Consider the following 14,163-nt stretch of genomic DNA (forward strand, 5'->3'; position numbering starts at 1 on the left):
ACTGAGACCAGAACTGAGACCAAAACTGAGCCCGGGACTGAGACCGGGACTGAGACTGGGACCAGACCAGGATCAGACCGTGATTGAGTCCGGGACTGAGACCGGGACTGAGACCGGGACTGAGACTGAGACCAGACCAGGATCGTGATTGAGACCGGGACTGAGACCGGGACTGAAACTTGGACCAGACCAGGGCTGAAAACAGTTTAGTCCTGGTTTAGACCTGGTTTAGTCCTTTTAGTCCTGGTTCAGTCCCGGTTTAGTCCGTATGCGGCGCAAAAGTCCGGCATCACAGTTTAATTCACAGAAACGAGAATCGGCTGTTATCCATTTTTTTCAATTCTTCATTTAAACACTAAATCGAAAAACTGAAAAAAACTAATCATTATCCGTTTTTTTATTTTGCTTTTGGAGACAAATAATGAAGAAAATTGTTGTTTTTTCATTTTCTTATTTTTGGTTTTATTTTGAAAAACAAATGAACGAATGACACACGTTTTACCTCAAACTCACACAGGTTTATAGAAAATCTTTTAAACATTTGCTAAATCTGTATCTCTCTTTTTCTGTACGAGATGTGCTTTTTTTCACCTTTTGGGTTTTTATATCCTGGTTAAAACCTCAAACAAACCCACATCTGACCTTTCTGGACTGCGCGGAGACGAGATACACCGGGGACCTGGGTGTGCGTTAACAATGAGCCACTGTGAAAAGGTTACTACAGAGCCAGACACTTCGCTCTGACTCTCCCCGTCCTCGGCTGTGGTATCGGCGGGTGTCTGCTGAGCTTTGCCATCGTAGCGTGTTGCGACCGCTCCTCTTTGGTCCCAGCTCCTCTCACAGCTCCTCTCTGGTCACTGGCTGTTGCGCTGGGGTCTTATCTGTGCCTAAAAAAGACCCTTGAAACGTGGGCGAGGATCAGACTTCTGCGTCTGGAGATAAAACCCGAGCAGCTTCAAACACACGGCTCCGTCACACCGTCTATTTGTGCAGAAATCTGATAAAGACGCTGTACTGCATGAATACTATTTTGTCTTGATTTATGCAAAATGTGCAGCAAATATTTATTGTAAGAACTGAAAAATAAATAAATAACATATAATTGTAGGTAGAAAACACTTTTTTGCTTTTAAAATACTCTGACAAGATTTTGGTGTGAATTATTACTGCCATAATTGCAAGAATTCAAGTAAAAAACATAAATCTTCATGTTTGCGCTGAAATGAATCATGGGATATGTAGTTCCCGATGTTTATCAGCTGTTGCTACTATAAAACAATGCACTTAAAGGTTGTATGGAGGATTTTCTTTTAGTTTCAAATTGTCAATGAAAGTTTAAAATACCATTACAGAGATGCAGCAATTTTGTAATTATGATGACCAAAAAAAAAAAGAATGAAAATCCATCAACTGTGGACGTGTTGAGGCCAGATAAACATCAGCCAATAGAAAACGAGGCTCCCTCTTTTTCTATTGGCTGTTAGGTCGTCAATCAAACTCCCTACGTTTCTAGCGTAACTGACTCGTTGTCGCGCAGGGATTTCGTGGTGTATGGGGCAGTTCTTAGAGGCTTTTTCAAACTGTAGCTTCATCGCAATTCGCACAGAGTTTGTCGCGACGGTGGACGAGAATCCACGACCGGTTCGCCGCCAAAGAAAGTCAGTTTTTGAGGTCGCTGAAAGAAGAAGAGAAGGAGAAAAGGAGCGAAGACAAACTGAGGTGATTCTTGGAGATTCCTTCCAGCGATGGCACGACTGAAGCAGACGAAGGGTCTAAAAACTGAAGACGCGTCGGTCGCTAAATTATTTCTAGACAGGAAACTTCAACGGTAATTCTGAACTGGCTGTAAACAAACGTGATTTCTAGAGTAAAGAGACGGGACGAGATGTTTCTACTGAGGAGCTGTGGAGGAGGAAGGTGGTGTCACACATGCACAACATTTGAAAAATTATTTCTCTTCCCTTAAAATATCCTCTATACAACCTTTAAGCAAAGGATTTTGTAATTCGATATATTGTGACAGCCCACGGTATTATTTTGAGACTTCTGATGATACGATATCACAATATTTCGGGTTATTGTTACAGCCATAATAAATAATAATAAAAAATGTAAAAGATAGATACATTTAATGCCAATGTGGTGAAACACGTGGGAAATCAATATCTTCTGAGGCAAAAGGTATCACTTCCATCTTAATTCCACATTCCAGTTTATTGTAGTTTTTTTTTTTTTTTCCAGTATATATGGTAAATGTGAAACCTGTTCTCCCTCTCCTCGCTTGGCCTTTGTTCAGACTCACCTGTGCTCTCTGTTTTTCTTTCAGACTGCAGTAAAGTAGACAACATCTAGTGGTGATAAATGAGAATAAAACAGGTCAGCAAGTCTAATTATAGATGGTAGCTTTGACTTGAGAGATTAAGAAAGGAGGAATTCAATTTGTCAGCTGGACAAAAGTTTATTTTTGGTCAAATACGTTTCACAGATCATCCAAGCTGCTTCTTCAGTTATGATCGGATGCTGGTGGACACTTCCTTATATCTGTCTGAAGGGAGGAGCTAACTACACTGAAACTACTCTGGAACTAACACCTTACTTGTTTACAGTTTCTTTTAGCTATTGAACTTGTACTGAGTGTGGGGTCTTATTAGCAGAATCATTCAGGGCAGGAGCTTTCACACCTCTGGGCCTGACCTGGCAACCCCTAATGTTTTCTTTGTTTGTTTTGATTTAGGTTTGAGGATGGAGTTATAAATAGGAAACAAAAGAGAATCAAATTATTAAAGGTTGTGTGGAGGATTTTTTTTTTGTTTAAAATTGTCATTGAAAGTTTAAAAGAGACGCAGCAGCCTTTTAATTATGATGACCGAAAAAAAAGAAAGAATGAAAATCTATCAACTCTGGACGTAGTGAGGCCAGATAAACATCAGCCAATAGAAAACGAGGCTCCCTCTTTTTCCATTGGCTGTTAGGTTGTCAGTCAAACTCCCTACATTTTTAGTGTAACTGACTCATTGGCGCTCGGGGATTATGTGGTTTATGCAGCGGTTCTTAGAGGCTTTTTCAAACTGTCGCCTCCTCGCAATTCGCACAAAGTTTGTTGCGATGGCGGACGAGAAGCCAAGACCAGTTCGCTCCAAAAGAAAGTCCGAAGGGTCTAAAAACTGACGCGTCGGTGGCTAAAATATCTCTAGGCAGGTCACTTCAACGGTAATTCTGAACATGCACTGGATGTAAACAAATGTGATTTCTAGAGTAAAGAGGCGGGAGGAGATGTTTCTACTGAGGAAGGTGGTGTCACACATGCACAACATTTGTAAAAGGACGGTCGCTGTATTTCACTTCCCTTAAAAAATCCTCTATACAACCTTTAAATTAAAAGTATTCATACAGTTAAAAGAGTTAACTTATTTTTTGCAATCACATATTAACCATCTAAATGAAAATATCTTTACTATGTTCTCTTCAGTAAATAAATCATTTGTTATTAAAGCACAATATTGTTACTGTCTTAAAAAGTTAATTTTGAACGAAAAAGCTTTTTGCAACTCTGTCAGAACAGAATACAGTTTTGTCATGAGTGTAAAGTTTATTTAGTTCTCATGAGCTACTTGTACAATATGTCTGTACTGAGGTAAGACAAAATTTTGCTTAAATACTTCGGAGTAAAAGTTCTTCATCAGAGTGCAATGTAGAACAGGTGTAGGGGTGGGGTATATATACCTAGAGAGGGGAGCAAGGGGGCATCTTCAACCAAACATTACCTACAAAAAAATCAAACAGCAGTAATGTGACAAAGAGGGCCTTTGTCCCCATTTTTCACCTTAGTTCAGTTACATCCATCCATATCAACTAAACAGCTAAATAATAACCATCCCGGGTTTGTTTTATTTAGTCTTTGTTTAATTGATCACATTCACACAGTTACTTTAAATTCATTTTATTTGGTTATATCCCTTCATTTTTGGTTTAAACTTACCACCTTCACCTGTGACTCCACATGGTCTGGGAACAAAAGAGGGGGCGTGTCCTTTGGCAGCCATATTTATAGGCTCAGGGGGAGGTGTTGGCCCAGACCATGTGGAGGGAAGCCTCGGAAATGGTTCTTTGTTTTATCAAATGGGTTATTAGAATTTTGGTTTCAGTGTATCTAGTTAAGTTGGAGCACTGTTCAGTTTAAAAGGGGGATTAGGCTTCAGAAAATAATTTAAGGCAGCACACCAGTAAGGAAAGGAAATTGCTACAGTTTTCCCCGTAAGTTGGTGTGAACCCAGGGGGAGGGACTTCCTCTCTGGGGGGTATATAAGTAGAGGCAGTTTAATCAGGAGGGAGGTCACCATCAGTGCAGCCAGGTGCCTGTGGGTATTTTCTTTTGTTGCGTTATTTTCTGTTGCTTTTGTTTAGTTAAGCACACTTCTTTTTTGTAAATATGTATATAATTTTGCCCACGACTTGGAAGGATCCAATAAAGAATTTGGTTTGGTGAAGGACAACTTTGCACTGGACTCTCATTTTGACCACTTGGGCCAGCTTCCCCACAAGTAAAAAAAACTTTCCATCGAGTGTGTATATACAGTATAAAATATGTACCAGAAACAGACTATCATACACTTGTTCAGTAAAGATTATACATCACAAGAAAACATTATGATCTTGAAGAGAGTCCAAGGCCAAGAACACACAATCATGACAGAGGTATCAAAGACCAAGAAACGTAGACCAACAAAAGTGATTTTATATTTAACTCTTCGTTTAAACCTGCTGGAGCCATAGTGTTGAGTGTGTGTATGTCGTAAGTTTCACAGTGCAGTAATAAACATTTGTGATTACCGCCTCTAGGGAGTTTGTTTACTTTTTCAATACCAGCATATTGAAAGTAGCAAAGGTTGTGACCAGCCTTTTTGAAATGTGCCGCCTCGAGGTTCTGTTTTATCTAATCTTGTTGGTCCTGCACCTGCACTTGGCTGATGTGTGCGCGTTCTTTCTTCTTTTTTTTTTTGTCTGGAATATGGAATTAACCATTTTTATCATCATTTAGACCAAACCAGACCAAGTTACAGGTCAGGTCTGTGGAGAGGCGACCCCGCTCACAGTCAAAATGCCTGTTTTTCTAGGTATTTTTGAGCTATAAAACCACTTGAATAAACGTAAGGTAGAGCTGTTTTACTGTGGAATATTCCAGGCAGAGCAATGACGCGGGGGTTCTGTTTTATCTAATCTTGTTGGTCCTGCACCTGCACTCAGCTGATGTGCGGCGTATTCTTTCTGCTGTTTTTGTTTGGAATGTTTCACAGTGTGGCATTAAACCTTTCTATCGTCATGGAGACCAAACCAGACCAAGTTACAAGTCAGATCTGTGGAGAGGCAGTCAGAATTCCTGTTTTTCTACATATTTTTGAGCTATAAAACCACCTATAATTGAATAAGAGCTGTTTTACTGTGGAACATTCCAGGCAGAGCAATGACATATCCATAATAATAAAAAATGAAAATAATACATTTTATTTATTAGGTGCCTTTCTGGACACTCAAGCTCACCTTACAACAACATAAACAAGTTAAATACTATTAAAACACACAGTTAAAGTGGGACAGTATCTTAAAGAAAGTGATTAACGCCCAATTAATAAACCATCTAGACTCGTGTTATATTTGATCAACTAGTCTTTGACAAACTCAGAATCTGAGCTATTCAGTGGCTGAAGCAAATTCCTCTCGGGAAAATGTACTGCAGTTCTTTAGGATATGGCAGTGTTGAGGAGTAACAGATTACATGTACCGGAGTTATGTAATCAGAGTACAAATTATGAGTAACTGTATTCAGTTACAGTTACTGTTTCAGTGAGTGGTAATTGGATTACAGTTACTTTGTTGAATTAAATGGATTACACGGCGGTATTTTCCTGTTTTCACATTTTGGGCTATTCCCCTCCCCCCACCCTTTTTTTTTTTCCCGGTAATTCCACTCATTTCCGGAAACTAAACCAGGTCTAAACTACAACTAATCCAGGACTAAGACCAGGTCTAAACTAGTTCTAAACCAGATCTAAACCAGGTCTAAAACAGATCTAAAACCAGGTCTAAACCAGGACTAAACCAGGTCTAAAACCAGGTCTAAACTAGTTCTAAACCAGATCTAAACCAGGTCTAAAACAGATCTAAAACCAGGTCTAAACTAGATCTAAACCAGATCTAAAACAGGTCTAAACCAGGACTAAACCAGGTCTAAACCGATCTAAACCAGGATCTAAAACCAGGTCTAAAACTAGGTCTAAAACCAGGTCTAAACCAGGACTAAAACCAGGTCTAAACTAGATCTAAACCAGATCTAAAACAGGTCTAAAACCAGGTCTAAACCAGGACTAAAACCAGGTCTAAACTAGATCTAAACCAGATCTAAACCAGGACTAAAACAGGTCTAAAACCAGGTCTAAACTAGTTCTAAACCAGGATCTAAACCAGGTCTAAAACACGTCTAAAACCAGGTCTAAACCAGGACTAAGACCATGTCTAAACCAGTTCTAAACCAGATCTAAACCAGGTCTAAAACCAGGTCTAAACCAGGACTAAACCAGGACTAAAACCAGGTCTAAACTAGATCTAAACCAGGTCTAAACCAGGACTAAACCATCCTAGTCTTTGCTTCTCTACAGCAAATCAAGTAATCCAAAGTTTTCAGATTACATTACTCACCTTAAATAACTTCATGGATTATGTTACAAACTACATTTTGGGGTCTGTAATCTGTAGGGAAATACATTTTAAAATGAACCTTCCCAACACTGTGTATGGCGTCAGTGTCGCTCACACCACTCCAGTGTCAAAGGGCCTTTCTTTGAGCACCATTTAACATGTGCCGATATTAAAGGAGTGCATTAGCTGGAGCAGCACTAATCGCTGAAGTACACAGTATCAGCTCACACTATCAGCAGGTGCTTCAGAGGAGGATGTCTCTGTCTCCCGGTTTAAAACGGGCCCAAGACAAGAGAGGACGGAGCGCGCCAAGCCCCTCGTGTCAAGTGGGCTTCCTTATCGCGTCGAGATGGTCCGTCCCTTCCCGAACGTCCTCCTCCAGAACAGACGAGCGAGCGGAGCGGACACAACGCAAAGGAGAACAGAAAGAAGGAGGAGTTGAGAATACGTTTAAAAGAAGAACTCTGCGGGTAACATAAGACGAAGAGGAGTTCGTGGAAAGGCGGAAAGATCTGAAGGTTTGGACATTTTGTGGAACGTTTTGGAAGTTGGTCACAGTTGGAAGAAGTTGAGAATATAAAGACTTTTTTTTTGGGAATCTCTGGGAACACTGTGGATAACGAAAGGTGCAGAGGAGTAAAAGGGAAGAGAGAAAGATTTGAATTTAAGGTTTGAGAATTTTTTTGGGAACATTTAGAAGTTGAGAATATAAAGACGCTTTTTTTGGCATCATTTGGAACACTTGGGATAACAAAAGGTGCAGAAGAGTAAATGGAAAGAGAGGATTTGAATTTAAGCTTTGGGAATTTTTTTTTTTTTTTTGGATAATTTAGAAGTTGGTAACATTCAGAAGAAGTTGGGAAAATAAAGAAGTTTTTTCGGGATCTCTGGGAACACCGTGGACAACAAAAGGTGCAGAGGAGTAAATGGAAAGAGAGAAAATTTTTAATTTAAGCTTCGGGAATTTTTTTTTGGACAATTCGGAAGTTGGGAACATTTAGAAGAAGCTGACAATATAAAGTTTTTTGGTTTTTTTTGGAATTACTGGGAACACTGTGGACAACAAAAGGTGCAGAGGAGTTAATGAAAAGAGAGAAAGATTTGAATTTAAAGTTTGGGAATTTTTTTTTTTTTGAATAAATTCGGAGTTAGTAACATTTAGAAGAAGTTGAGAATATAAAGAACTATTTTTGGGATCTCTGGGAACACTTTGGATAACAAAAGGTACAGAGGAGTATATGGAAAGAGAAAAATTTGAATTTAAGCTTTGGGAATTTTTTTTTTTGGAATAAATTCGGAGTTGGGAACATTTAGAAGAAGCTGACAATATAAAGTTGTTGTTTTTTTTTGGAATTACTGGGAACACTGTGGACAACAAAAGGTGCAGAGGAGTAAATGGAAAGAGAGGAAGATTTGAATTTAAGGTTTGGGAATTTTTTTTTGGACAATTTGGAAGTTGGTAACATTTAGAAGTTGAGAATATAAAGAAAGATTTTTGGGATCACTAGGAACACTGGATAACGAAAGAGAGAAAGATTTGAATTTAAGCTTTCAGAATTTTCTTTTTTTTGAACAATTTGGAAGTTGGTAACATTTAGAAGTTGAGAATATAAAGACTTTTTTTTTTTTTTTCGGAGATCATCGGGAACACTGTGGATAACGAAAAGTCCAGAGGAGTAAATGGAAAGAGAGAGAGACTTGAAATTAAGGTTTGGGAAATTCTTTGGAACAATTTGGAAGTTGATCACAGCTGTCTTGTCTTTTGTAGGACCAAAGACAAGAAGTTTCTCGTAAAACACAAAAGTAAAGAGCTGAAAAAGATTTTGGAAACAAGTTAATTTAAGTAAATTTTTGTACAAACACCGATTTGAAGAGGCTTGCACACAAATTAAAAGAAAAAAAAGTACGATAGTTTTGTAATTACTTTGGGAGAATCTTGGACAAGTCTTGTTCACTTGATTTTGGGCGTGGACTTTTGGAATATGGACTTATTTTGATTAGAAGAATACATGTTTTTGAGAAATGAGCAAAACAAACTCAAGCTGAAGATTCACTAAACAGAATTTAAACGATTGGACAAAGGAAGTTGAGCTGAAGTAGTGTGAGTGTGAGTGAATCCAAAGACATTTTTAATCGTTCTGAATCAGCTTCCACGAACGGAATTGGTTACGGAAGAAGAAAAGTAATCACAAGACGATAAGTGGACAAGATCTGCAACAGAAAGAGCCATCGTAGACAGTATTTTTCTATCCTTTTGAGTAACTTTGATGAATACTGGACCACACCTTTGGAACGCAGATGAGCTGAATTAAAGTCTGCCAGTGTATTCTTCTCTCTAAAGTTTGGATAAAAGAAGCTACCAAGCCAGGGACACAAAGAGATCAACTATTTTTGCAGAATTTATTCATCAATAAATCAATAATCTTCTTTCTTTATAATTTACGGAGAAACACGTTGGTCAGAAAATCAGACAATGAATTGAAGCTGTGTTCACACTTTCACATTATAGACCACATGAAAACTTGGACTAAACTGTGACAAAAACCCAGAACTAAACCTGGACTAGATCAGGACCAAACCAAGACTATAAGAAGATCAAACCAGGACTGTAAGAGAACTAAGCCAGGACTATAAGAAGACCAGACCAGGACTATAAAGAGGACTAAACCAGGACTATAAGAAGACCAAACTGGGACTATAAGAAGACCAAACCAGGACTATAAGAAGACCAAACCAGGACTATAAGAGAACTAAGCCAAGACTATAAGAAGACCAGACCAGGACTATAAGAGGACTAAACCAGGACTATAAGAAGACCAAACCAGGACTATAAGAAGACCAAACCAGGACTATAAGAGAACTAAACCAGGACTATAAGAAGACCAAACCAGGACTATAAGAAGACCAAACCAGGACTATAAGAAGACCAAACCAGGACTATAAGAGAACTAAACCAGGACTATAAGAAGACCAAACCAGGACTATAAGAAGACCAAACCAGGACTATAAGAGGACTAAACCAGGACTATAAGAGAACAAAACCAGGACTATAAGAGGACTAAACCAGGACTATAAGAGGACTAAACCAGGACTATAAGAGAACTAAACCAGGACTATAAGAGGACTAAACCAGGACTATAAGAGAACTAAACCAGAACTATAAGAAGACCAAACCAGGACTATAAGAGAACAAAACCAGGACTATAAGAGGACTAAACCAGGACTATAAGAGAACTAAACCAGGACTATAAGAGAACTAAACCAGGACTATAAGAGAACTAAACCAGGACTATAAGAAGACCAAACCAGGACTATACTAAAGGACTATAAGAGGACTAAACCAGGACTATAAGAGGACTAAACCAGGACTATACGAAGATCAAACCAGGACTATAAGAGGACAGAACCAAATCTACACAAGGACTTCTACTAGACCTAGACCAGGTTTGAACGTGCCCTTAATGAACTGACATAAACTCCACCGGTCCGTCTTTGCTCCTGCGGTTGTCCAAGGGGAGGAGAGGTGGACCTGACCCGAGCAGACTGCCCGTCCCCAGGCAGTGGGTCCCTCCTCGCGGCCGCGGGCAGCCCCAGGCCACCATGACGGAGTGGACTTTGCTCAAACGCCTCCTGGACGCCGTTCACCATCACTCCACCATGATCGGGCGACTCTGGCTCACCGTCATGGTCATATTCCGGCTTTTAATCGTCGCCGTCGCAACCGAAGACGTTTACACGGACGAGCAGGAGATGTTCGTTTGCAATACGCTCCAGCCGGGATGCTCCACGGTCTGCTATGACACTTTCGCGCCAATTTCCCAACCGCGATTTTGGGTTTTTCACATCATCAGCGTCTCAACACCGTCGCTTTGCTTTATAATTTACACTTGGCATAATTTGTCAAAGCAAAACGGTGGCCAAAAGCAGGGGAACATCCACGAGGAGTCCACCAGGCAAGCAGGGCAAGATTCGGGAAAAGACGGCGGAAGAGAGGCCTACGATCGGAGCTGCGATTCGGACAGCTGCTCCATCAGATCGCACAAACATTTGGGGCACAGCTTGGCGGACGCTTTGGAAGGTATCACGATCCAGCAACTACAAAAGCTTGAATCTTTGAACAAGGCACAAACTTTCACCGTGAAAGAGGCCAACACTGAAGTCCAAGCCGTTTCCGGGGGAGTTTTGTCAAAATGTTACATCTTCCATGTTATTTTGAGAGCAATTTTAGAAGTCGGTTTCGTCTTGGCGCAGTGGAAACTCTTCGGATTCAAAGTCCCCGTGCATTTCTTGTGTACGTCTTCGCCTTGCAGCCAACCCGTGGACTGTTACGTGTCCAGACCGACTGAAAAAACTGTATTTTTGCTGTTTATGTTTTGCGTCGGCGTGTTCTGCATCCTCTTGAACTTACTCGAGTTAAATCACCTCGGCTGGAAGAAGATCCGTCAGGTTGTGAAGCTGAGAGAGAAGGCGTCCTGGAGCGCGTACTCTGGTTTACGGAAAGGCTACGAAAGTTTTCCCGCGGACAGTCCGTCTCCTGCCTCGTCGCTGGGATACAGAGACGTGACCAGCACGACGTCCCTGCCCACTTTGAATCTCGTCGTGAGCCACCAGCCGACGTGGACCTGTGCGGCAAACTGCGGTAAAGTAAATAAAGTGCAGGAAGGAAGAAATGTGAGGTTAGAGCAGCTGAAAAGACAGGACTCAAATAAAGGAGAGAGACAGTCTTTGAGGGGTAAAAAGGAAGGTAGAGCGTCCAAGCAGAGGAGCACGGAGGTCTGGATCTGATCTGGCAACGCAAAAAGAGATAAATAACAGCAGTTTGGATCAAGTTTTTGTAAAGTGTAGAAGAGTAAAATAGTGTGGTGTTAAGTTGTAAGGAAGATGTGAGAAAATCATTATACGGTGTGTTCATAGTTGTTGTGGTTGGGTCTAGTTTGAAACCTAAAGTAGATTTGGTCTGCACTGGAAATAAACAATGTCTAGGTAAGTTAAAATGACTTAAATTAAGAACATTTTACTTTATTTGAGTCGATTCAACTTGACATTGTTCGTAAATCACAAAATAAATGCGGATTTGGCAATTATTGAACATTAATGAGGATATTTTATTGTTGACTGAGTGATCGTGTCTCTGAACAATTAGTTTTACTCAAGTTTTAATCAGTGAAAAACAGAAATTGAAGCAGCAATAAAAGGATCCATAAGTCGCCTATTTGGACATTAAATGCAGCCCATTTCTTTTTCTTTTCAACATTCAATTGAAGCAGCAATATTGGAACAAAATAGTCAATAAAATAATTACAAAAAGCATTAGAAATTCATAGAAAAACATGTCTATTTCTAATGAGATAGGTGGACCTGTCCGTTTTTTTGTTGCGCGTTCCAGTCCAGGGTGCAGTATTCGCAGTATTCAGTCTGTTCCTGGGCTTTGTCTTCATTTTTGCGAGCACAGAAAATCCCGTTTCACACGTATATGCTCCTCTCTCATGTGTCAGAACTGATTATTGCAGAGCTACATACAGATCGTGACAAGGCGACCCAAAAAAGTCTCTTGCGATCCACCTGAGAGTCGTGACCCAGTCTTTGGGAAACAATGAACTTGACAAGTTAAATTATCTACCAATGGAATAAAAGTGTTTTTCTTAATTCAAGCAACGTTCGATTTTGTTTCTTTCTTCGGTGTGGCAAGATGTATTTTCATATTTTAAGCACAAAAAGTCTTATTCCACTGGCAGATCATTTTACTCAAGTGAAATTTACTCAAATCATGATAAAACTTTCTTAGTTCAAGTCATCTTAACTTGACTAGATTTTAGTTTTTTTTGCAGTGTGGTTCAGTCCTGGTCATGTCCAGATTGAGTCTAAGTTTAGTCCCAGTTTTGAAATATGTGTAAATGTGAACGCACCCTTAGTTCACAGTTACATCGTCGAACCTTCAGCGTGACATATAATTTATAAATTCACGTTTAAAACTCAATAGACGCTTATGCTGTTTTGTCCAAATAAAATGTTTATAAAGACTTGTAGTTATTTTTGGCTACATCTGTTTTAAATATCAGTTTTGCCCGAGTTTTCACAGTTACATCGTCGAAACCTCAGCGTGAACTAAGGGTGCGTTCACACTTACACATATTTCAAAACTGGGACTAAACTTAGACTAAATCTGGACATGACCAGGACTGAACCACACTGCAAAAAACTAAATCTAGTCAAGTGAAATTTACTCAAATCATGATAAAACTTTCTTAGTTCAAGTCATCTTAACTTGACTAGATTTAGTTTTTTTGCAGTGTGGTTCAGTCCTGGTCATGTCCAGATTGAGTCTAAGTTTAGTCCCAGTTTTGAAATATGTGTAAATGTGAACGCGCCCTTAGTTCACAGTTACATCGTCGAACCTTCAGCGTGACATATAATTTATAAATTCACGTTTAAAACTCAATAGACGCTTATGCTGTTTTGTCCAAATAAAATGTTTATAAAGACTTGTAGTTATTTTTGGCTACATCTGTTTTAAATATCAGTTTTGCCCGAGTTTTCACAGTTACATCGTCGAAACCTCAGCGTGAACTAAGGGTGCGTTCACACTTACACATATTTTCAAAACTGGGACTAAACTTAGACTAAATCTGGACTTGACCAGGACTGAACCACACTGCAAAAAACTAAAATCTAGTCAAGTGAAATTTACTCAAATCATGATAAAACTTTCTTAATTCAAGTCATCTTAACTTGACTAGATTTAGTTTTTTTGCAGTGTGGTTCAGTCCTGGTCATGTCCAGATTTAGTCTAAGTTTAGTCCCAGTTTTGAAATATGTGTAAGTGTGAACGCGCCCTTAGTTCACGCTGAAGTTTCGACGATGTAACTGTGAAAACTCGGGCAAAACTGATATTTAAAACAGATGTAGCCAAAAATAACTACAAGTCTTTATAAACATTTTATTTGGACAAAACAGCATAAGCGTCTATTGAGTTTTAAACGTGAATTTATAAATTATATGTCAAAAAGAATCGTGCACATAAACCACTGACAATTTAAATGTTTTGTAAAGTGATTATTATGTAAACAGACTATTGTGCATGCAGTTATGTGTCTTTGTGTATCTAATATATGATAAAAAAAGATTTGGTTATACGACACAGACTTTTCTTTAGTTTCATTTTCATTGTGAGAGTTAAAAAAGTAAATGAACATACAAAAGCGAATGTGAATATTTGTCATTTATTTATGCAATATATTTATTATTATATTCATTTACAACATCTATAAAACGACTTTGCATAAATTATGCTCCTGAAAAAGAACACAGAAAAAAAACATGTGCAGAGAGGTGTCTTTAAAAGTTTGTACAATACTGAAGAGAGAGAAAGAGAGAAGGAGAGAGGAGACGGAGACGGAGGCTACAGAGGTCACAGTGGACTAACTACAGTTCAATACAGTCAGATACAGACAAGTAAAGTTCAAAGGTCAT

At 39.2% G+C, this 14,163-nt stretch overlaps 1 protein-coding gene across 1 annotated transcript; it reads left to right on the forward strand.

The window, feature by feature from the left end:
• Nucleotides 1-10,293: 10,293 nt before the first annotated feature.
• LOC110156649 (gap junction delta-2 protein-like) lies at nt 10,294-11,478 on the forward strand. Its single transcript, XM_055154589.1, has one exon. The coding sequence runs from the start codon at nt 10,294-10,296 to the stop codon at nt 11,476-11,478; it is 1,185 nt and encodes a 394-aa protein (XP_055010564.1).
• Nucleotides 11,479-14,163: the final 2,685 nt, after the last annotated feature.

The sequence above is a fragment of the Boleophthalmus pectinirostris genome, unplaced genomic scaffold, assembly GCF_026225935.1.
Source record: "Boleophthalmus pectinirostris isolate CB_2022bp ecotype Guang Dong unplaced genomic scaffold, ASM2622593v1 HiC_scaffold_19, whole genome shotgun sequence".
NCBI lineage: Eukaryota > Metazoa > Chordata > Actinopteri > Gobiiformes > Gobiidae > Boleophthalmus > Boleophthalmus pectinirostris.